This window comes from Camelus dromedarius, chromosome 14, assembly GCF_036321535.1.
Source record: "Camelus dromedarius isolate mCamDro1 chromosome 14, mCamDro1.pat, whole genome shotgun sequence".
In the NCBI taxonomy this organism is placed as follows: Eukaryota; Metazoa; Chordata; class Mammalia; order Artiodactyla; family Camelidae; genus Camelus; species Camelus dromedarius.
Window position 1 is genome coordinate 70,425,963 of NC_087449.1, and position 23,758 is coordinate 70,449,720.

The following is a 23,758-nucleotide window of genomic DNA, read 5'->3' on the forward strand; positions in this document are numbered from 1 at the left end:
GCGGCCGCGTGGAGGCAGTGCTCACGCCCGCGCCGCGCGTCCCGACGCGCTACGTCGCCGGCGCCGCCGCTTCGCGTCATGACTTCCGGGCGCCGCGGTAGCCATCTTGCTCGCGCGGAAGCGGCGCGGCTGGGTGGGAGTCCCGAAGCGGGAGTCGCGGACGGTGCGGCCTCCGCCATGCCGTCGTCGCCACTGCGGGTGGCGGTGGTGTGCTCGAGCAACCAGAACCGGAGCATGGAGGCGCACAACATCCTCAGGTAGTGGGGGCCTCCGCCCTGGCCCAGCGCGCCCCGCGGACGCCGGCCGACCGGCCGTCCCTCCGGCCCCGGCCCGTGCTGGGCGGCGGCTCCGGACCTCCTCGGCCCGTGCTGGGCAGGCCCGGCTCCCGGCCGGCCTCGTTTCCCGGCCTTGGTCTCCCCCGGCCCGTGCTAGGTGGCCCGGGAAAGGCGGGCGGTGCGCGGCGGCCCCCGAAGGACGCCGGAGATGCCGCGCCGCGTCCGGGCTCCTTGGCTTCTGGGCCGAGCGCAGCAAGTAATCCACAGGGCTCGGTCCGCCGCGCGGTCCCCCCACGTGTGATTAGCTTCGCGGAAAATTCAGATTCTGAGCCAAAATGTTTCCGGGTCGCGGAAACCTCAGAGCTCCGAGTAAACCTGAGAGGTTGATGCTGTTCGCGTCTACTTTGCACGCGTGTCTGTGCATCTGAAAATAATGCCCTCCCTAAATATGCTCACCAGTGAGGCGGTAAGTGCCAAGACCAAAGGTTAGGGCCCACGCAAGGATAGTGTCCGCCGTCTGCAGGGTGTGTCGCTTTTTGTTAAATCTGGAAAACTTGCACAACATGACCTCAAGTTGTAAAAAAACGGAAATGGCCTATTTTGTTTATTTCACGTTTTTGCGTATTTGCTCCTGTCTACATTTTCAAGTGTCCTGCAAAAAATTCTCCCTGCTCCCTTATAAAATCTCCAGCTGGTAGTTTTGAACTACATGTGAGTTTGGTTTCATGTTCCTAATTTACATTTCAGTACTAACTCCCCTTTGGTGACTCTGGTGTAGTGTGTGTGTAATAAAAGTTTATTCCCGTTTGGTAAAGTTTTTTGTTCAAAATCAATTCACACTATGTGAAATGGACTTCTTGCTTTACAGTTGAAGTTTGGTATACACGTCGACTTTGATAGTAAGCCAAAATTGGAACTACCTTTCCTCCCGAAGTTTCGAGCACGTTCAAGGACAACTGTGTCTCGCTGCTCTTAATGACGGCGGTCAGCTTTGAGTCTCCCGAGTAACTTGGGGAAATCAGAATTCTCCCGAATCCTTCTCGTTTTGCATGAAGCTGGAAGTGCCAGGTGTCCATGACCTGCTAATTACGAGTTTAATTCTTCCCTAACATCTACCACACTGCCCACAGCGTTCAGTCAGTCATTTTTTTGGTAGAGTGTGGTATGCTTTAAACCTAACAAATCAATGTGGAGTTTGTTTTTAAACTAGACGCTTTTAAACTATAAAGTTGTTTTAAAACTGGAAAAGTGCTAGAATTACATTGTGCTGAATCTGATTTCCAAACTGCATTTATTTGTTCAAAGCCATTAGAAGTGGTAAATTTAAGCAGAAGAATGCAAGGTTCACACTCCTGGAAAATTATTCAAGGAAAATGAGATTCAGTATCTTCAAGAATAACAAGTGATCTGGAGACCACCTCATTCTGCTAGTTCTGGCTTAGCTCCTTTGTATCTGCATAACAGAGTTGGGGTGGAATCTTACAAAAGGAGATGTTTCTTAAATCCGTGTAGCAGCTTTGTCAACGTATCAAAGTCTGGCCTATCTGATACTCCTGAGACAGTCACTGCAAGAGAGAAGCCCTTGCTTAGTTCACAGTAACTGGGACAGCATTGGGGCTCCTGTGGAAAGGAAGGTGTGGAGGAGTGCCTACAAACAGTCACCAAGTAGGAGTGTTTATGTGTGCTTCCCGTTTTATTGTCTTTCACATTGACCCGTGAAAAGAGTAGACTCCGAATGAGGGCAAAAGGAGGTAAGTGTAGGGTAACATACGTCACTTATATCATGAATGTGAAGTTACTTTAGACACCAGTTTTTAATTTCTAAAGTGCTTTTTGGGTTTTTTTTTTTTTCCATTAAAATAGCATTTGCTTGTTCACAAAAAATGCTCTCTGTAGAAGATGAAGTTAATGATCAAAGTCCTTTTTTCTGGATGTCTTTTGCGCACACACACACACACACACACACACGAAATCAAGATGCTGTTCTGTAATCTCGCTCCACAGAATGTGAACATAGTTTGATTTCAACATTCATTTCTGCTTTCCATTCGATGTATTGGATTTGAACCTATCTGTTCAGTTTGAGCAGAGGCAGTGGTTATAAAACCATGGCCCAGTTACCCTGAGGAGTCCTTTCCAGCAGTCAGTTTTTTAACTGTTCCCCATTGAAAGACATTCAGGTGTTTCTCAGTCTCATAATGTACCCCTTAGGTATCTGCACACTTTTCTAGCTGTTTCCTTGTCATAAATTGCTAGAGGTGGAATTGCTGAGTCAAAAGGTAGGCATACTTTACAGTTTAATACATTTTGCCAGACAGCCTTCCAGGAAAGTATTTACACAATTCCCATTTCTTCACATTCTGTGTTTATTTACATCTTTTCGTGCTGCTAGGGCAAAAAAAGGGTCTCGCCCTTCCTTTAGTTTTAAAATTGCTTTTGAGGTTGAACAACTTTTCATGTTATTTTGACTTTTGAAAATTATGGCTTTATCTTTGGATAATTTATAAGGGTTAAAAGCATCTCTAAGATGTGATGAATTTTACCCTGTTGAAAATCAGTTTGACTATATTTTTCTGACTAGTCGAATACAGGTGTTAATAAATGTTGGCATTTTCTGGAGCTAGTCATAATGTTCCCTGGGGTGATTATTTCTGATCTTTTGAGGCTAAATTGTTTGAAATGCCAGTACTGGGAGTCCGTTAGATTTTAAAGAGGAGTTTGAAGACTTGTATGTTTCCACAGAGCCTCCTGTTCTTTGTACTCTGGATTAAGATGTCCCTTTGGAGCCAATTAATTTATTTTTCAGTTCTAAATGATCTCGTAGATGTTAAGGGGCATGTTGATTTTTGGAAGCTGTAGTTTTAGTTCTGGCAATTCAAAACAAATTTTAAAGAAAGACTTCTCTAAATTGCTGAAGTGAATTCTCAGCCTGTTTTCAGCCACAGCTTCTTGGGTAGTGTGATTTTGGGAAGATGAGCAGAGAAGTTGCAGACGTGGAAGCAACAAATCAAGAATCAGGGCCTCGAGCCCCTCTGTGTCAGGTGCTTCCCCAGCGCTGAGTTCATCCTCACAGCCCTAGGATGCCCACACGTACACAGGCGAGGGGGTAACACCCGGAGCAAGAAGTCCTAGCTTAGGAATGACAGAAAGGATCAGCGCTCCCACCGTGATAGATGGACGAGTAGCAACTGAGACAGGATGGGGAAGACACGAACTGGAGAGGGAGCCAGGGTGCAGGGAGCTCAGCGGTCAGCTGAGGTCCTGTGAGTCTCCAGTTTGGGGCAGGGCTCTTAAGTCATAATGTCAAGACCTGACCCTGTGGGCCCCTAGCCACACTGGGGTAGAGGTGCTCAGACCTCTTCCCCTAGAGGGGACCAAGTCTTAGGGTGGCCTGAGGCTGTGTGGCCCCATAGCTGGGATGACCCAGACACAGTGCCTGAAGCCTTTTGTCCTTTACCAGGAAGGGATAGCCCTGTTCTGGGGCCCCTTTGGCTGCATTTTTGATATTGTGGTTCTGGGTACACTTGACAGAACAGACTGGAAACCATCTGGGAAGGTGAGAGGATTTGAAATCATGTCTTTTAAGAATCGCAGAGGGTGCAGAAGACGTGCCTGCGGGGGACACAACACACTTGCCTTCGTAGGTTTAAGGGACTGCATCGTTTCACTTTTTGTCTTCAGGAGGCAGAACTAAGACCAGAAGGACGGTTGGAAGGAGGTAGATTTCTGTTCAGATGCGAATACTGAGATGAAGCTGGGTGGGCCAAGCACGCCTTCAGCCCCAGCAGCTGGAACTTTCCCTGCATCCAGGATCAGCTTCTCCAGCCTTCTTCTGTAGGTGAGAACAGGTGGAGCCCAGCAGGGGAGATGGCTGGGCAGGTTCAGTGTGGTTTGTAGCCCGAGGACCACTGTGATCATGGTGCTGCTGGGCCGTCTGAAATGCCAGTTTTGCGCAGAGGGGAGCCCCTGGGGAGGCCAACAGTGACCGGCAGGGCAGGCCTGGAGGAAGCACAGCTAAGCCGAGCGCTTGTGGGGGTCGCACGTGGGGTGCATCTGACACAAGCTCTGCACACAGTGATTGTGCTTAGAAGCCTCGGTTTCGTTGTTGACCTTGTGGGAGAGAAGGGTAGAATAAGTCCTGGAAAACAAGTATTGAAGTGTGCTAAAGGCCCACATGTTGCTAGTGGTGGCGTAAACTTTACTGGAATGTTAACGTTTCAGAAGGCTTGATCTTCCCAGCCTTTTAGCTGTACTGCAGTGAGCTGGCAGGCGGGCGTTTAAGTGTGATGGCTTGCTTGTGAGTGGCTGACTTGTGTTCCGTGAACATGAGGTCGTCATGTCGCTGCAAATCAGGATGATTAGACAGTGAGTGACTCTACTTGTAGTAAAGGTGACTTATGACCATAAATGCACTGTGTCCTGCTTACAGACGGGTCAGGTCGTGCTTTCAGAAAGTTAGTAGTGGTCTAGGATTTCAGTCTTAGCCAAAATAATGCTCTGAATTAGATTAATAACCAGAAAACACTGCAGAAAACAGAATAAATACCATAACCCATGCTGTTAATTTGGGTGTTTTCTTGATCCTTTTTGGTGTTCATTTTAACTTCATTATTTTACCTTTAGATATTGGGATAACAATTGAAGCAATTTTGTTTCCCAAAATTTAATTTAATGTAATTTAATTTTCTATCATACTGTTATCTATCTTTTCTATAATTTAACATTTCTGTATCTTAACATACAATTTCTGTATCTTTCTATAATTTAGTATTTTCTCTGATACTATAATTTATTTTTATGATACATTCTTGACACCAGTAAAGACAAGTTTGATAAATACTTGTCTAGCAGGTTTGTTTAACGTACTAAATAGCTGACCCTTCAGACAGAGCCTTTCGGTTCTCAGGAACTTTTTTATAGCGCTCAGTCCTTTTATGTAAGAAACACGCTGTCACCTTGCAGGCACACACGGATTGGGCTGTTTTGTCAGTTGCACGAGCTTACAAGAAACAGCACTTCTGTTGCTAGTTAGCCTTTTTGCTGGGGGAAGAACCAGCTGGGCTTATTTTATGTTAAAATGTGCTTGAGTCCCATTTCGGGAAGTTGAGGGAGTTTCCAGCCGGGAGACTCTGCCAGCTCCACTGCTGCCTGGCCTTTCCCCAGCGCCATCCTCCTGGGAGCCTTATGTTAGGGCTCAGCTGGGTGGATGGTCAGCCCTGGTTGTCTTTGGGGTGGTTACTTGCAGGCATACGGACAGTGTTTCGCTGGACACCTGACTCATGCCTCAGACTCCTCGTGACAGGAGATGAGGAAAGGGGGTGTGCCTTGCGGGGGCGCCACACAGGCAGTTCAGACCTGCTGCTCCACTGGGAAGGGGGTGTGAGACCTTGTGCTGGGGCTTCTTGGGAACCCTGTGGGCAGCTTTTAGGGGCACCTCTAAAACGCTCTGGGGTTGTGTCTGAGTCTCTGGGTCACAGGGTGTCATGTGCATCGTGGGCCGCTGGGGCTGAGAACTGCTCCGAGGTGCCCTGTCTGCAGACCCCACCCTGTCAGCCCCGGCTTCGCCGTCACCCGACTCCTGATGTCCTGTGTCCCGGAGGCTTCACTCACCCTGTCCCGCACTCCAGGGTATCTGGGGGAGGGACTTGGGTCTGTTTTGGTGACCTCTCTACCCACGGCACGTGGGGAGCTCCGGGAAGTCCTGTTGAATCCATGGTAAACCCACCACCAGTAGAGGTGGTTTTTCAGTCTTGAAGCTTTAGCCGTCAGGGATTGAGTAACTTCCTTTGCTGCTGCTTGGCTAGATGAAGGCTTATTCACTGTGTGCTGCGTTAACGTGTTACAAGAGCAGTTGTGCATGGGCTCGTTTTAATATATTTTAATTGAGTTTTAAGAGTTGAGCTCATTTAAATAAATTTAATTATGACTAAGTCCCTCAAAGGAGTGACCAGAAGGAAATGACTGAGTTATGCAGAAATAATGTCTTTTTTTTTTTTAGAGTGAGGGAGGAACTGTATCTAAATGAATCTTCCACATCTTTTTGAGAAACATTTTGTTTTTTTGCATTGTTCCCCAGATGATTTGGGGACCCCTTTTGGAACATGCTTTTTAGGTCACTAGCTGAGAAAGGTGGTCTCGACCGCAGTTTCTTGTTCTGACCCCCAAAGGCGCTATCTCTACTGCAAACGATGTGCTTTAAAGCATCCGCGCCACCACCAAAGACAGGACTTTCACCCTGGCTCCCATGAGGAGCGTGCGGCCTCTGGAGACAGACCCAAGGGGTTTCAGGTATGTGTCCAGCAGCCGCGTCCATGCAGCCCCCACGTCCCCTGCGAAGTCACACCCAGGCTCCCTCTATGGTGGCTGGACCTCTGCTCCGAGCCCTCAGGGGTCTTGTTTCAAGGGGTCGTGTCTCTTCATAGCACCCCTCCTTCCCTTGAGGACCTGTTTTCCGGTCATCTGTTCCCCACCTCCATCCCGGGCTGGTCACCAGCATCCAGGGTGCCTCGTGTGGCACTCGCCTCTCCGTGAGTCAGACGCCAAACCCAGGGGAACCCCAGGTTGGTCTCGAGAGCAAATCCCTTTTCCTTCAGTGATGTGTGTTTACACTCCAGGTTGACGGCACCTCAGGGGTGTTTTTTGGGGAGGAGGTGGCACTCAGAGGACAGCCTGCTTGTTTGGGGGCAGTTCTTGTGGGATAGTAACAAATGGTGAAGCCAGCAAGACAAGCATGGCTTTCGTGGTTGTGACCTGTCCCCTTGTCCCCGTCCTGGGAGGGTGTGGCCCCCACGGGAGCAGGCGCCCCCTGACCTCCCTTGGCTGGTGTCCAGGGGACCTTCATCCCCCTCTTAATGGTGCTTCGGCAGGAAACTTTTTACTGTCTGTTCCTGGACTAGTGCACCTTCTTGGAGGGCCTACGGGTGGGGGTGTGCTGCGTGGTCGGGCCCTCGTGGCCCCGGGTCTGGGCATGGTTGGTGTCCCTGCACCCCCAGGTACCCCACCTCAGGGTCAGCAATTGCAGTGAGCGTGGCAAAGGTTGTCTGGGTTTTTGTTCATGGCTCAGCTGGGTGTGGCCTGGATTTGCTCCTTGTTCGGCTCTGTTGTCACCGTGTCCTCTTTCCTGGGTGGTGGTGGGGGGCCCTACTGGCTGCAGAGCTCGGGACTTGTAGGGACAGAGGGATGGGACCCAGCTTTTCCCAGCTTGAGAGGACCTGGGTGAGGTGTTGAACCAAAACTGGATGAGAAGAGCTTCAGAAAATGCCCGGTGCCTGGAGGTACAGGTGTGGTGGCTCTGCCGCTGGCCGCAGCGCTGGTGTCCACATAGGGGCCCCTCCACCTTCCATGGTGACAACAGGGGTCTTGCTGGCTCTCCATGCCTTCTGTGCAAGGGACTCTGGGGCTGCCCTGAGTGTGTGTCCCGTAGGCTGGGCTTCTCGGTGGGGAGGCGTCCGGCGGGAGGCAACCACGGTCTCACGCGTGGATGTCGGCCTCAGCTCCTCCCCAGATTCCCAGCTACTTCCTGCAGCACCAGCTCCTGAGCTGTGATCTGAACAGCTGACCCTGTGCCCACTGCAGTGCAGACCCGCAGTGGGAGAGGGTGGCCCCGCGGCCTTTTGAACTCTCTTCACCTGTAGTGCTTCCTGCCGTGTCCTTGGTTTGGGAGCACGTTTGCTGCTCCTCTGGGCCTCAGAAGACCTGTGGTGTCTCCCAGCTGTGGCCCACAAGGGGAGTGTGGGCATGGGGGGACCCGTGTGTCCTCTGCAAGCCTGTGGCCAGGGAGTCCTTGCACGAGCCTGTGGCCAGGGCAGACAGCACGTGATGTCTGAGTGCAAAGCTGGGACAGGAAGCCCATCTCCTGTAGACGCTTGGAACCCTTAAAATGTTTATTTTTATTGACTGAGTTTGAAAGAACAGGAGTTTTGACCCAAGTGTGGTCCTCAGGAGGACAGCACCCAGGGCCTCAGGGCGTTGAGGTGACGTTCTTTCTCAGAGTGTGACTCTCGTCGCCTGTGGGCGCTGCAGGTCACTGACGCACACTCCCCCAGTTTCGCAGGATGCATGTTTGGTCAGTTTCCTTATCATTGACCTAGGTTACAGGAATGCCCGGCCTGGGAGCTGGGGGCGTCCCTGCGTGCCCCTCAGGCTGGCACCACAGGCAGCTGGGAGCCTGGGTGAGCAGTTCCGCTCTTAGACGTCAGAACACGGGTCCTGTGAACCTGCACCCCACACAGACCAGGACAGTGGTCAGGTGACACGGTGTCTGGATGACACGTCCCCTGGGTCCCTGTGTCGGTCCGTCCCAGGCCTCAGAGGTTTGAGTGACACTTTGACAGCCTCTCCTCCCCTTCCATGAAGGATCCTTTGTCTCCCATTTGGATTGGCTTCGCCTAGCTTGTGTAATGTGCTGCGGGATTTTTTTAAATTTGCAAGTGAAATACTTAAGAATTGAAAAGCTTGTTCTTGGTATCAACAAAATTACTCATCTAGTTCATTTCATATTCCTTTTTAGCATTTTGTGTCTTATTTAATCTAATCCTCTCTTTCCTTTTGTGTCTTTCAGCAAACGAGGATTCAGCGTCCGGTCCTTCGGAACGGGAACTCATGTGAAGCTTCCAGGACCAGCACCTGACAAGCCGAACGTTTATGATTTCAAAACCACTTACGACCAGATGTACAACGACCTCCTTAGGAAAGACAAAGAACTGTATCCCGGGGTGGCTTTGCCCCCCCTGCTTGTCTCTGCCAGGTGTCACCACAGGCACCTCTCTGACCTCCTCCTCAGGGGCGTCTGTGCGCAGGGTGCTGGGTCACTGGGTTTCTGTTCTGGTGCTCACGGGATGGTCTGAGGGTTGGAGCCACTCGGGGCCTCGGGCGTGCAGGGCGCAGGCGTGAATGACGTCCACACCCACACGGTCGGGGAAGGGTTCTGACACGACACAGAGCAGCTTAGGTAAGGCATGTGGGAGCCACGGCACCTGGCTTCTCCCACCGCGAGGCGCCCCTCCTTCCTCTGCAGGTAGGTGTGCTCTGGTACACACGTGGGGTGGCGCAGCACTCTGGTGACGTTTCTGGAGGGTTGGGTGATGAGCTGGCCAAAGTACCCATAAAAGAAGCATGGTAGAAGCAGGTACTTTGAGAGGACTTGACTTTGTTTCAGGAAGAGACCAGACAGACTGGGGCTGCTTCCCAGACTCACGTGAAAGAAGAGGTTATTTGTAAATAATTGATGTGATGGCGACACCGGGCTGTGACGGGTAAGGCCTTCCCTGCCTGAGCTTTGACCAGGCGTTCGTGATCACCGCGCACCGCGGCTGCTCTCGGCGCCTTGGCCTCCACTGTCACGGTGAGTGACTCTAGTTTGTAGGAAGCAGACCAGACTCTCTGAGTGAGAGGGGTATAGACACCAACTGGAAAGCCTTGTCTTCATGTTGGCACTCGAAATTTTTAATAAACTACGAATGTTCTCTGTACATCTGTAGATTGATTAGTCAGCTAGGAGGGCCCCTGCCCCCCCCCCCCATTGCCGCCCCCTCTCCTCCCCAGCTGCAAGTAGATCGTCAGTGGGGGCTTCTGGGAGGAGCACAGCCATCCCTGCTGGGGGCACGGGGGCGTTCTGGCTCATGTAGGCGCGGGCGCCTGAGGCTCACCGATCCCAGGAGTCCAGGGCGCGTGTGGGCCGGAGCGAAGTCCCCAGAGATCTTGCAGGGCGCCCCCTGCACGCCCCCATCTCCCAGGCCCCAGGACCTGCGTTAGGAGAATCTGCGAGTATTCAGCCGCCAGCTGTGTCCTGGCCTCCGCGTCGCAGTGCTGTGCTCTGCTGATGGCCTGGGTCCAGGCTCTGACTCAGGTTCAGCTCCGCGGAGAGGCCCCTCCCCTGGGCGTGTAATGAGAGTGGCCGGGCCCTGCGGGAGGCGGTCACTACGGTCCCTTCCCTGAGCGAGCTGAGACCGTAACTCCAGCCTTTTGTCAGCTGCACTGCAGACTCCGTCTAGTTCTGAAGATGGTTCTTCAGTTAGCACTGTTCCTTTTGAAGAAAACTCTTATGCTCAGTGTAAGGAATGAAAGCAGACACTAACACACGTGCCCTCATTCCCCTGCGTGTTACGAGGCCGGCGCTTTCACGTCTGAGCTGTGATCTCCCGCTTTTTGGGAATAGGCCACACTAAGATGCTTAGGGGGTGGGGGCTGCTGATGAGTAGTGGGGTGGGGCCTGGCCCGTCTCCCCATCTGCTGGTGACAGGTGCACAACAGCTAAAACCCCATGTCTGTGTGTGGGGGGTACCTGGGCTTCTGCAGAGGGATGGTTTTCATAACCTGCAGTGCAAAACTAGAAGAGTTCTCTAAGGTGTGATTCAGGGGTAAACCACTACGTTCAAAAGTGTTTGATTTTCAGGGGAGAGAGTGACAAGTCGGGGGAATGCTCCTTGTTGGTCAGAGCCAGGAGCTGGTGGTGAGGGTCAGGCGCTGGGGGCCCCGCCACCCGCCTGAGGTCCCTGTGCACACACCCCTGTGTCCCCGAGGACATGTGGCCCCATGGTCACTGAGCCCTCAGTGAGTGACGTGCAGCCTGTTGGTACGGAAGCTCTTTATTCCTTAACCGTCTGGCCACAAATAGGTGCTTTTGGTTCTACCCATAAGCAGCAGCAGGGTGATGGGTGTGGCAGGGAGCAGCTGCCCATGGGGTCCCAGCCGCGGTGAGTGAGGTGGGCAGGCTGCTCGGGGAGTCCGTTCCCCCGCCCCTCCGCAGACAGATAGGGAGTGTCTTCTTCCCTGACGAGGGAGCAGTCCGACTCTGAGGTGGCCCACCCGCGTCAAGCATGCGGGACCCGGGGCCACACGCCCCTCACACAGCAGGCCATAGGCCGTTCCCACCCTGCGAAGCCCCCGGCCTCCCTGGCCTGCTGTCCCTGTGGCCCTGCCTCTCCTGGACGATTTATGTCCGTGCATTGTACCGCAGGGGCCTTTCTGTGGTGGCTGGTTCCTCCGGTTGTAGCAGATACCGAGCTGTCCGTTTTTAGGTGTAAATTTTACCCCCTTGACCTTAATTTTTGTCTTCCCTTTGCCTCAGTGCCCGTTGAATACAGAGCAGCTTCAAACTTGGTGTTTCGTGTGGGGCTTTAGCGTAGCTCCTAGGTCATGGTGGTGGAAGCTTCCAGATTTTTTTCATTTTCTGCCAGAGCCAGTTTCTACACCTGAGCTTCCATCTTCGATTGAGAGGAATCTGTGGCTGAACCCGCAGCCTACTTGGAGCACCTTTGGGGAAAGATAAGTCGTTTTCTTCTAAATGTAAGAGTGGCCAGCCTGTGGCCTCATGAACAGTGTCCCTGGGCCCAGTGGATACGGGAGTGGAGGGTCAGGGTGGGGGGCCCGGGAAAGGAGGGGCTGGCAGTGTCTTCACGGGACTCCAGGGAGTCCTCTTTTGCAAGTGTTCAGTGTCCACGTGAATCTTTCCAATAGAGAATTGATGTGAATTGTAAACTACTTGTCTTAAAGAGCAAGTGAATGTGTGGCTCTAAGTACAATTACGTGGTCCTGCCCGAACAGCGCCTTGCAGTGCAGGTGTGACTGACCCCGTCCCAGGCGCTGACTGTCCACGTGGTTGGAGGCTGGGCCCTGGGCCTGCGTCCAGCATGGTTTCTCTTCAGGGTCTTGTGTCATTAATTACCTGCGGGGCTGTGTTTTTAACTATTTGTTCATTTCCATCTTCTCAGTTTCATTGTCTTTCAGGCTTTAGATTAATTGATGTGTATAGCCAGTTCTTCACTGTGTACTTTTTGCTGTCTTGGAGTAAAAGGTAAAAATAAAAGTGATTTCTGAGAGTGTAAGCCCACAGGCCCCTGACCTCCATCCTGGGTGCAAGGTCAGTGGATGCGGCAGCCCCGTTTCTCTGAGGCCCCCGGGCTTCCCCAGAACCTCGTTCTTGGGGCCTCGTCAGGCTTGTCTCAAGCCCAGCCTACCTTCGCAGGCTGTGCTCGGTTGTGGGGTGGCTGCCTGTCTCCCAGCCCTGAGCCCCAGCCTTTCCTTCCCAGGTCCCCCAGGCTCAACCTCCCCCCCCCCCCCCCCGCTCCCGCCCCCGAGAGGGTCCCTTCAGTGTGACCTGCCTGCCCACCTCACTGATGGCCCTGGTTGCCCTCCCTCGCCCCGTGCCCATCCGGACACCGAGCGTGCCTGTCTGACCCCGTCCCATTCACCCTGGTTGCAGCTGTGGCTTCAAACCGTTTTTGAAAACTCTTTAACAGATGCGTGTTCCTGAGCTGGACACCGATTCCCAAGGAAGCTCTGATTCATTTTGCTGATACGTGAGGTTTTGGGGTTTAGGAAAGCACTCATGCCCACAATAAAAATTGCAGCCTTGAGATATTTCAGATGAGGCCAGAGCAGCGTGCATTCGAGAGATGCTGCCCTGCACTGGGCAGCCCGTTGCCCGAGGCAGCTGCAGGGGTCCCTCCCCAGTCTGGACACGGGCTGCACCGACTGCAACCCCTGCCTGAAGGGCTTGCCCAGGGCTGGGGGCGGGGGCCAGGCCTAGTCCCTGCAGCCGCGACAGGTGAGGTGCAGACGCCAGGTGTGTTGAAAGTGGGTGACACACAGTGGACCAGGCGGGTGGTTTCACTTAGCCTGAAGACCGGTGGTGAGGCCCTGGCAGACGCAGGCGTGGCGGGCAGCAGTGAAGCTGGGCTCTACGAGGTGGCGAGGGGCTCTCCCAGGGGTTCCCAAGTTCTCATTCGTACAGCCTGTGCGCTTTGCAGTAACTGCTGCTTTGATTATCATCAGAATGAGTCCATTTTTTAGAATGAACAGATCCTAGCGTGACAGCTTCCGGAGTGGTGTGTTCAGGGCTCCTAGCCCTCCCCACCACCCTGCAGAGCCCCCCCGAGCTTAAAGCTGTCTGCTGTCTTCCTTGCATGTGCCCCCAGGTGTGCCAAGGGCACCCCTCTGGGGGCTAGTGAGCTGTGTATTCTTGGGATGACAGACAGCAGTGGCGGGGCGGCCCCGAGCCCTCTGCCTGCCCCCAAAGCACTGTCTCCCCACTCCTGTGCCCCAGCTCCAGGTTCTTCCTTTCGGGAAGGGGGCCTGACTCAGCCACTGGGGCCGCAGCTGGGCACCCCGTGCCATGCCAGCCTCCGGGCTCGTTGGCAGCTCCCGGAGCGGTTGTGGGAAAGCTGCCCCTGTGTTGCTCTGGCACTTTGCACGAAGACACAGACTGGGTGCCTCAGCTGGGGTGTCTCCTGCATCTATAACGGGGGTAGTCAGGGTTCCCTCAAGGAGGGGCAGAAGGCTCTGGTCCCTTGGTGTGTGCCTGGAATCTGAACTCCAAGGTGGCCGTGGCCAGCATTGGAGGATGGGGTGGTGGGCATCTGGGGAGCTGTGGCAGCTCTGAGGTGGGGCCTGGGTGGGCATTCATGTGTTGGGAGTGGGGTGGGCAGGCCCTGCCATGGGCAGAGGTGGGTCGGGGGTCCCAGCACCCGGTGGACACAGTGGGTACAGCTTTCCCACCGGCCTTGGTGGGGACTGAGTGCGTTCTGAGGGAGTCCTGCACAGGGACGCTGGTCCAGCCACCTCCTCCCTGGCCCCAACAGCTCCTCTGAGCGGGGACTGGAGGATTGAGTCTGCATCCTGGGCCTCTGGCCCACGAGGGGCTCCGGTCCACGCGTGAACCTTCACCCTTACACTGCTGTCCTTTTAAATGAGGGACTTCACCGGGGTGCCTTTGGGGGACACACCTGAAAATGAAAATCACTGGGCACCTTCAGGCGGGATGTGGCTCTTCCCTGGAGCAGGTCTGAGCCTCACGGCTGTGGGTGCAGGGCCCTTCCCGGGGTGGTTTCCACTTCGAGGAGTCTGGCCCCGGAGCACTGTCTCTGTCAACATTTAGTGGGAGTGTCTCCCTGGGTTGGGGTGTCACCTGTAAGCTTTCAAATTCTGCTGTTGGCCTTTCCCTGGCGTGTGTGGGGATGCAGCCACCCCATCCCACCCTACGCAGGGCGTCACCGTTACCCTCAGGACACATGGACAGTCTGTGAGGACTAGCTCTGCCTGGTGTGGTGGGCAGCCCTCGGTGCTTCTGTCACCCCGGGACGGCCAGCAGTGCCCGTCCTCCTGGCCCCTCTCCTGCCAGCGAGGCTCACGCATGCCTTTCCTCTGCTAGCATGTTGCTCAGAGGCCTCTGGACCCTGGGTATTCTCGGGTCCCCACAGGAGCCTTGCTGGGCACAGGTGGGCGGGTTGCAGTGACCGCTGACCTGGACGAGCCCCCCATCCTCCCTCTTAGCCAGATGGTTTGGTTTCTGGTGCAGACTGCGTCACCATGAGAGGGCCCAAACCGACTGCTCAGAGGGAGCGTGGGGTCAGCCAGGGACATCTGGGTCGGCGGCCACCCTGGGCTTTGTCCCTTTACTGCTTTTGGTCAACTTTTTTTTTTTTTCCGAGATTGCCTTATATCTCATGGCAAAACAAACATTTTTCTTTAATCGCTCAATAGCTGAAATTTCAGGGAGAAAGAGGGTGGTTTTATTTTTCATTGAACTGAGTGTTTCGGGTGGGTCTCAGGCGCTTCGGGGAGGTGGGGCAGTGGGCAGCGAGAGAACAAGGCCAGGGCGTCACCACCCACCTCCACCCCTGGGTGATGTGTGGGATTTAGTTGTTTTTGAATCATTTAAGTAGAAATGATTTGGTATTTGCAGACTAATTCATAATTTGAGGACTTTTTCTCAAAGTTGTAAGAGGTTAATTTTCCCTAAAACGCTCCAGCCTAGGGTTCAGCTTGCTTTGTCCTGTTTTGAGTTTTAAGTTTTTTATGCTGTTGAGCAGGTGGAGAGTCAGGTGTGTGCTGCTTGGAACAGACACTCAGACTGAAGATATTTTTCCCGTTGCATTTTTTTGCTTTATTTATCCAGCCAACTTACTAAAAATTTTTCGTCTTGAGCTTTCTCTCAAATGTAAATAACTGTCGTGTTTTACCCTGTTTGGACAGCTAGTCTCCGTTTTTATTAGTAAAGTCTGCCGAAGCTGACTCCGGTTAGGCAGTGTTGCCGCAGATCCTCGTCTGTTCCTTCAGGCTGACGTCAAGCGGCCTGGAATGAGCTGGGCCCTGAGCTTTGACCTCAGTGCCCCCCACCTCAGCCTTCTGAGGAGGTGGCAGGGGAAGGATCTCAGCCTGCTTTCTGTTGGTTCTTGCTGTTTTTTTTTTAGAAAAAAAACCACTTTTGGGGAGTGTTCCCTTTGGAGGAGGAGGAGGCATAGTTCTCACCACCCCGTCCCCACGGAGCCTTGTGCAGGGGGGCCTGGGGTGCAGAGCCCTTCGCAGGTGACGCCCCCAGGTGTACGGGCAGGCGGGTGTTGCTCCTGCCACGGGCGTGCCCTGGGGACCGAGCAGGTCAGTAGTGCCAGTGCCGCTGGTCACACCTGGGACATGGTTACGAGTGTGTTTCCACTCCCTGTTCACTTTGCTGACGCTGGCCCCACAGAAGCAGCTTTGCTGCCACTTTGCAGTTTGGGGGGCCGTTGTCACGCCCCCACTTTGCTTGGCCCTGACGTCTCCCTCTGCTGCCCTCGCCCCCTCCCAGGCCCGGGCCCCAGCGCTGGCCCTGAAGCCTCTCCGCGAGGCAGGCCCCTGGTCCCCACGGGTTCTGCGCCGTGTGGACACCCCCCACCCGAGAGGTCTGTTCCTCACGTTCTTAATCTTCCTCCACGTAAAACGCGTGGTCCTGACGGCGGTGCAGCTTCTGCGTCCGGTGCTTCCCATGCTGTTCTCAGGGTGTCTTGTGTGTGCCCCGCTGTCACGGGGTCTGCAGCAGCCAGTGTGCTCCTGAGTCTTCTGTTTGAGGGCCAGGCCGCTTAAGGAGAAACGAGTTGTCCAGAAGGTCCAGTGTGGACAGGGCTGAGCCATCCCGCCTCCCTGGTGGCCTTTGCATGTGGATCTTGGGCTGGTGTTTCTCATGAGGTTGATGCACGGAAGGTAAACCCTGGGGGTGTGGTGACAGTGGAGCGTAGATGACACCTGTGAGGCCGTCCTGGCCACAGGTGTGGTGTGCCCTGTTCAGGCCTCGTGCCCATGTGAGGTGAGGGCGGCCAGTGCTAAAATTTGGACGGGGTGCCGGAGCTGCTCCCAAGACAGGGTGGGAGTCCTGTTTCCCTACGGAGCGACCTGTGTGCTGAGAGCCCGAGGAGCTCCTAGTGCACGGGGGGCTCCTGGGGGCCTCCCCTCCTCCAGCACAGGCACACTGGCAGTGGGCGGGGGTCTAGGGCCCAGACATGGTGTGGAGCCATCGCCTTGGGCTCCAGGGGAGCATGTGCCTGAGCCCTGCCAGCTGGTGGCCTGTGCCCGCTGCCTCTGGAGCCACTCTGCCCACAGGAGGGTTCTTGGACCACTCTGAGCCCCCATGCCTTCGAGGACCTTCCCCTGAGGGCACTTGGGCCCCTACTTAAGGGCGTTTGCATCTTATGTTTCAGTTTGATCAAGCTCAAAGCTGGAAGTAGAATCAGATGGGGGACTCACAGGGACCAGGATGTTCCAGGGGCGCACCCCACCCAGGGAGCCCCAGCTTGTGGGTTTGGGGTCACATCCCAGGCTAAGCCCCAGAGTAGGAGGACCTGAATTTGGCCTGGTGGTGTTTGGGGGCAGAGGCGATGATACAGACCAGGACGTCCTTGGGCTCTGGACCTAGGCGTCCTCTGTTAGTGAAGCTCCTGTGCCTTCGATCAAACCAGGACCTGACCGAGCACAGAGCATGTTCCCTGACGGCCCCGGAGGCCCCCGCGTGTAGGGCAGAGCCAGGCTCTGTGGGCCCAGGGTCAGGAGGTTCCAACATCTCGTGGCTGCCAGGAGAGAACACGAGCATGGGGAACAGCGGCCCCGGAGCCCACCTTCTGCCCAGGAACCGCCTGACGGGGTCAGGGACCTGCACCGCCCCTGCCTCCCCTCGGAGTTCTGTCTCCCCTTGGAGATCCTGCTTCTGCTCTCAATGTTCTGAGCCGTCTCCTCCAGCTTTGTCTCCATCATGCCCGCTGGGCGATGTCTGTGGGGAAACCGGGCTTGTGCCGGCTCGCGCTGGCTCACCTCTGACCCTAGGCAGCTTCTGTCCCTTGGGGTTGTTGGGGGCATGGGGCTGGGCCTGGAGGAGGCCCTCGTTAGGGTCGGATCCCCCTTGACGCTCAGCAAGGACGTGGGGCTTGGGCACCACTGTTAAAGCCAGGAGGGTCAGAGCCCTTCCCCCAGCTTGGGCACCTCCTGCCTCGTCTGGCTCCCGCCTCTGCCTGCGCTCTGACTGCCTCCTGGCTCCTCCTGGGAACATCTCTGGACGTGGGTTTGGGCGCGGCCCCCTTCCCACAAGAGACCCCCTCACCTCTCCGCTCGGGGTGGTGCCTGCCCTGCTCTAGGGGAAGAAGAACGGTGTGTCCCGCTCACCAGGGACGTCACCACAGGCTGCAGAGGACTCAAGAAGCCCTTTCCCGGGGCCCGTAAGTCAATGTCCGCGAGACAGACTGTTCCTTTGGGAATCATTGTAGAGACAGAACTGTTCAGCTGAATCTCTGTCTCATGCACTGAGGACGTGTGTGGGGTGGATTCGTGGTTGGGGTTAAAGCTGTGTCTGAAAGACTGAGGTGAATTGGAGTAGATGGGCATGTCCCACCCCGGGAGACGCAGATCCTTAGAGGAAGAGGTGCTCCGGCCTGGCCCGGCCCGGCCCGGCCTGGGAGAGGGGCCCTCCGGCCCCAGGTCCCGGCTCGGGGCCGGGCGTGGTGCCCGTGGGTGCATCCTGGACTCTCTGGTATGTTTACCTCGTGCGTCTCTCTGGGGGAGACGAGTGCCCTGGGCTGCCCTGTGCCTCTCCCTTGGGACAGACGCCCACTGAGCCTGAGTGCGTCCCCTGCTGCCTGGCTTTGGCTGCCTAGCTGCTGTTGTGTGGAGAGTGCGTGCTCTGCGCTGACGGGCTCTAGGTGGTTTGGCAGCCAAGACCCGGAGTGCTCCAGAATGGTCCTCTTATACTTCCCGTGGCAGGAGATGGAAACCCCGCGTCTTTCCCAGGCCCACCCTCCAGGTGCCAGCCCATCTGCGCCCCGCACCCTTTTGCTCCAGGTGAGAGGAGTGGGGCCACACACCATTTCTGAAGGCCGAGGGGCCAGGCGTGAGGAGCTCCAGGCCTGGGCTGGATGTGCACGGCCGCCACCCTGGTCAGGGCTGCTCTGCAGACGCGGGTGGGTGGCCCCGGGCTTCGAGAGGGTCTGGCTCCAGCCACCAGAGCCAAACAGCACAGCTGTGGCTCCCCCACCGAGAGTACCCTGGCTTTGACAGGCCGCTGGAACTTCCTAGGGGTCTCCCCTCGCAATGAGGCTGGCCCTCTGGTCGCCCGGCTGCTGAGTGGGGAACCAGGTCAGGGGTTGGAGGAACCCAGACGCCGTGTTCTCCACCTGCACCCTCGGGCCTCTGTCTGTCCAAATTGGGCTTTTGAGCCGATTTTTCCCCGCCCTTCGAGGGGGTTCATTTCTGCCAAGTGTGTGAGGGTCTGAGTGGGGCTCCAGCCAGCCTCCCTCCCCCGAGGAGGCAGCTGGCCTGTTACCACAGGAGGACCTGTGTGGGTGGAGGCGGTTCTAAACGTGTCCTTCCCGCTGGCCCGGGCCTCAACGGGCTCAGTGCCGATGGCCTGCGCTGCGGCTCTGCTGCCCCGGCACCCGAGGTCCTTGCTCGGTGTCCTCGCTGGACCAGGAGACATTGTGGAAGCTTGGTCCTCTTGACCATGGCCTCTGGGTTGGCAGCATCCCGACAGCACTGCCCCAGCACAGGGCTGGGTCTTCCTCCCGGAGCCAGGCTTTGTCTCGTGGCTGACAACTCCCCCTGTCTGATCCCCATGGGGTTGAAGTGGGAGTTGAAGTGGGTCCCTGCAAATCGAGTGGGTTCTTGGTCATCCCCTGAGGGTCCCAAGCGCTCACTGTCTTTGGTCCTGCCTGGCCTGGGCCTCGCATGCCCAGTATTTGCCAGAAAATAGTCCAAAAGGCCACTGTTACTCCTTCCTTGTTACACTGAGGAGGTTACGGTTTGATCTCTAATCCAGGCCTTTCCTCCTTAATTACGTGCACCTCAATTTCATTTGTTACGTCATCTACGGGAGTAACTGAGGGTCAAGTAAAGGAGGAAAGAACTTTGCAGAACTGTTGGGGACCCTGGTAAGGTCGCCTTCTCTCCCCTGGTGCCGTTGCCAAGAGGCTCAGTGTCATCTGAAGCCGGGTGGCGGGTCAAGGAGGATCCCGTGGGGGTGCAGGGAGCCTCCACTGCCAGCCCGGCACCATGGGGGCCCTGCTTCACCTGCATCTTTCTGCTGGATGTGGATGCCGACGCGTCTGGAGGGTGGCGGTCATTATGCCTGACTACAAAACGACAACCAAGAAGTGCTGAGTGTCTTTCCGAGTGAAAACTCTCAAGTCAGTGTGTTTTAAAAGCCGTTTTCACCATCCAGGAATGTGGGAATGTAGTTTGAGTAAATGAGCTTTTTACATAAATTGTCATGAGCTGAACTCTGAGGAAGACAGCCAACAGGTCATCGAGCCCCCAGACCAGCCGGCCTGCGTCTCTGAGTGGAGTCAGCGAGGTGCGTGTCCCAGACTGTCTGGAGTGGCCCTGGGAGGCCACAGGCCTGGCTGTCAGGGCAGTGAACCCTCTCTTGGGGCTGAGGGCGTGGCCACTGGGGTTGGGTTGGGGCATGGCCCTGTCTGGAGCGTCCCAGGGGAGGCTTGGGGGCCACCTGCTGGGCACAGACCTTGCCTGTGGGGCCTGTGTGTCCCCTCGGGCTCCAAGGGATGTGGCCCTGTCAGGCCCGGGGCCTGGCCCTCACTTCTGTCTGCTTCCCGTTAATGTAAGGCTTCTCCTTCCTGGACGCTCCTCTTGCCACTGGAGCATCTGTCCTTCCTCAGATGGCTGTTGGGGTTTCCTTACTACAGTGACTGCGCCAGACTTAGGATTGGCTTCCGGGTGAGCTTTGTCCCGGCCAGGGGCTGGGGTTCAGGGTGAGGGTTTGCAGAGGGGCTGTCATGGGGTTGAAGAGATGCGGACGTGAGAGGAGGCTGCGGCGGAAGGCCTGCTTTCCGGGAGCGTCCAGACAGCCTGCCCGACTTGTCTCCTGTGGCCCGGGGACTGCCGCCCCCAAACCATCCTGGCGCTTCCGAGCCTTGACGCCCTTGCCGGGGTGGGGGGGCTGCACAGACACCAGGAGGTGAGCCGGCAGGGGCGCGGGAGCGGCTGTGCTTAGTGACGAAGGTCTTCCCCCAAGTTCCTTAACGCAAGCACCAGCTACACACAGAACGGCATTCTGCACATGCTGGACAGAAACAAGAGAATCAAGCCCCGTCCGGAAAGGTTCCAGAACTGCAAAGATCTGTTTGATCTGATCCTCACCTGTGAAGAGCGAGTGTATGACCAGGTGGTAGAAGGTAAGAGCACAGACCCAGCGCCGGCTGTCTGTCCTGTGTCCGTCCCCCTGTCCCGCTGTGTCCGTCCTTCTGTCCCACTGTGTCCGTCCCCCTGTCCTGCCGTGTCCATCCCTTCTGTCCTGTGTCCATCCCTCTGTCCTGTGTCTGTCTCTGTCCCACTGTGTCCCCCGTCCCGCTGTGTCCATCCCTCCTGTTCCAGTGCGTCTGTTCCTCCTGTCCTGTGTCCGTCCCTTCTGTCCTGTGTCTGTCCCCGTCCCGCTGCATCGATCCCTTCTGTCTTGTGTCTGTCCCTCTGTCCATCCCCGTCCTGCTGCGTCTGTCCCTTCGGTCCTGTGTCCATCCCTCTGCGTCCATCCCCCTTTCCTGTGTCCATCCCCCCGTCCTGCTATGTCAGTCACAATCTGGGGCCAAGACCCCTGGCCTGTCCTGTGCACATGGCTTGTATTTCCCAGCCATGGGCTCTGGGAGGCGTGGGGGCAGGAGACTGTGTCTTTTGGGTGACCGTGTTCATCAGGCAGCCCCCGTGCTGGCTGAGGGTGCTGTGTGGGTTTAGGGTTCTTGGGCGCAGAAAGAGCTTATGCAGAAGGGAGCAGCCGGGGCCGGGGCGTGTGGGGGACGTGCTGCTGAGGGCTCTCCCCAGGACAGGGGGAGTGTCTGGGGTGAGACTGGGGACTGGTGTTGAGGGTGACCAGCACGAGCTTTCCTCGAGTCCCTGCTGTCCTTGGTGTGCGGCTTCTCCTGGGGGGACGTGCTCAGCCTGGTCTGATGTCCCCTTTCATTGTCCCCCAGGCAGGGGGTGGGGCGGAACTGCTTCTGAGGCCTCTGACTCCTGTCATTCTGTCGCGGTCAGATCTGAATTCCAGGGAGCAAGAGACTTGCCAGCCCGTGCACGTGATCAATGTGGACATCCAGGACAACCACGAAGAGGCCACCCTAGGGGCGTTCCTCATCTGTGAGCTCTGTCAGTGCGTGAGTACCACCTGCCCGCCTGGCCCGGTGGGAGGAGCTGGGGCTTCAGCGTGAAAGGGGCGGTCCCACTCTTCAGGGCACATTCAGGTTATTCTCAAATGTTAAATTAAACCCTTAAATGCAGAGGCACCCACAAGTTTGAGAACCGACCTCTGTGCTTTCTAGGTTTACACCAGTGGTGCTGGGACCCGCTTGGGGTCTGGCCTCCGAGGAGGTGGCCATGTGTCCACCAAGCACTCCCAGGACACAGGCTCCCAGGGATGGTGTCAGAGGGCCCTGTGTCCCCTTCTCCCTCAGAACTTGTCCTTCCAGACGTCTGACCCTCCCCAGGTGGCCCTGGCACCCTCCCTCGTGCAGAAAAGCCCAAGTGCTTTTGCAGCCACGGTTCAGCTGTGCCCAGAGCCAAGTGTTTCCTCTTAGAGGTGACAAAGGACCCACACAAGGAGAAACTCACAGACCTTGTCCTACCTTCTGCCCGCGGGATCTGTGCTCAGGCCACCTGGCAGTGAGTGGTCGTAAAATGAAGAGAATTAGTATCTCAAGCAGGATGTCTAAAGGCGGGCAGGCCTGGGCGGGTTTGCTGTGCGAAGGGCCCAGGGCCCACACTCTCAGTACTCCGCCCAGCGCAGCTTCTGTTCCCGAGGTGTCTCATGGCCCAGGGTGGCTGCTGAAGCACCAGCAGTTGTGCCCAAGATTTGGCCATCGGGCAAGAGAAAGGGCTGAAGGGGAAGACGAGTCCTGGGAATTGCACACGTGACAGGCACTCAGGTCGCGCTAGTGAGAGCTGGTGGAGCAGAGGCCCTGCTTGCAGGCCGAGACTGGGGGCTGCAGGCCAGCCCCTCCAGGCCAGGACAGGTGTGCTGAGGAGTCAGTCCCTTCCCTGGCAGCGCCACCTCCTCTTGGAGCGGTGGTTCTCCACCAGGGGGCGTGTAACTGTGTTTGCACGCACCGTGGGTCTCACAGCTGCAGAAACACTGGGGGGGGGGGGGCACCCTGTCAGCACCTGCAGCACAAGGACGGCCCCAGCGCAGGGCATGAGCGGCATGGGCAGGTGACTGTGTGGGGTCGCTCGTTTGCACAGGGGACACGGCGAGGTGGTGTGACGTCCAAGGGCCGGCCCCCTGTCTGCAGCTGCTGTGCCCCTTCCCTGCTCGGCCTGGGGCTGCCAGGGGACCTGCGCTCGGGACCCCGCCCGGGTGGGTGGGATGAGTCTGGGGCACCAGGTCGGCACCAGGGCAGGCTGGGCAGTTGGCTGGGCGGGCGGGAGGCTCAGGGCGGCTTCCCTGTCCTTCCCAGATCCAGCATACGGAGGACATGGAGAATGAGATCGAGGAGCTGCTGCAGGAGTTCGAGGAGAAGAGCGGCCGGACCTTCCTGCACACCGTCTGCTTCTACTGACCACTGCCCTTCCAGAGCCATCTTTTTCCTGCACACCGTCTGCTTCTACTGACCACCGCCCTCCCCAAGCCATCTTTTTGAGCTTTCTTTTGTTAATACTTCTTCCTTCCTGATACTTGCTTTCACCTTTCCCAGTAGCAGCACCCAAATAAACTGTACATGTGAAATGAGAGGATAGCCGTAAGTGCGGATGAAGGGCAATCAAGTTTTCCTGTCCCACTTGTGCTCAGGAGTGGGATACTGATTATATAAAGTGTTTTTCTCCTTTACTCAAAAAAGAAGAAAACGGTTTATAGCACATTTCTCCCAATACATCTGCCTTTCGCTGAGCATCCTTCTTATGTCCCCTAACTGGCTGGAATGTACAAAACCCCGAATAAAGCAACAGGTGTACTTCAGGGGAGAGAACCTGCAATTATCCAATAAACAGATGCTGCCGGTTGTCTTGGCTTCGTCCTGAGTGCCCCATCATACTCCTCAGACCGCAGCACAGACCTCTGGGTCCAGCCTGGCTCCCCAGCACGACCCCAGCACCCGGTGTGTGCTGGGGAGATTTGTGCCTGCTTCCTGTGCAACCATCACCTGTCCTTGGTGACCCCCGTGGTTTCTGTGGCTGTGGGAAAGTGGGGGCTCCTGTGTGGGCAGTGCTGTCCCTGGGCTGTGGATGACGGGTTGGCTCAGGGACCCCTTCCT

The 23,758-nt window shown here is 56.1% G+C and overlaps 1 protein-coding gene across 1 annotated transcript; it reads left to right on the plus strand.

Annotated features, from left to right (window-relative positions):
• Window positions 1-77: 77 nt before the first annotated feature.
• SSU72 (SSU72 homolog, RNA polymerase II CTD phosphatase) lies at window positions 78-23,506 on the plus strand. The gene is made up of 5 exons (XM_031463806.2): window positions 78-257; window positions 8,836-8,979; window positions 20,559-20,698; window positions 21,549-21,667; window positions 22,964-23,506. Exons 1-5 carry the CDS (start codon window positions 79-81, stop codon window positions 23,063-23,065), a joined length of 684 nt encoding a protein of 227 aa, XP_031319666.2. The 5' UTR covers window position 78; the 3' UTR covers window positions 23,066-23,506.
• Window positions 23,507-23,758: the final 252 nt, after the last annotated feature.

Bases quoted from the DNA above. Each gene is read 5' to 3' on its own strand.
- SSU72 (XM_031463806.2), top strand. From the start codon at position 79: ATGACTTCCGGGCGCCGCGGTAGCCATCTTGCTCGCGCGGAAGCGGCG. The intron at 258-8,835 runs GTAGTGGGGGCC...TGTGTCTTTCAG, and splicing joins GAGGCGCACAACATCCTCAG to CAAACGAGGATTCAGCGTCC. The intron at 20,699-21,548 runs GTAAGAGCACAG...TGTCGCGGTCAG, and splicing joins GTATGACCAGGTGGTAGAAG to ATCTGAATTCCAGGGAGCAA.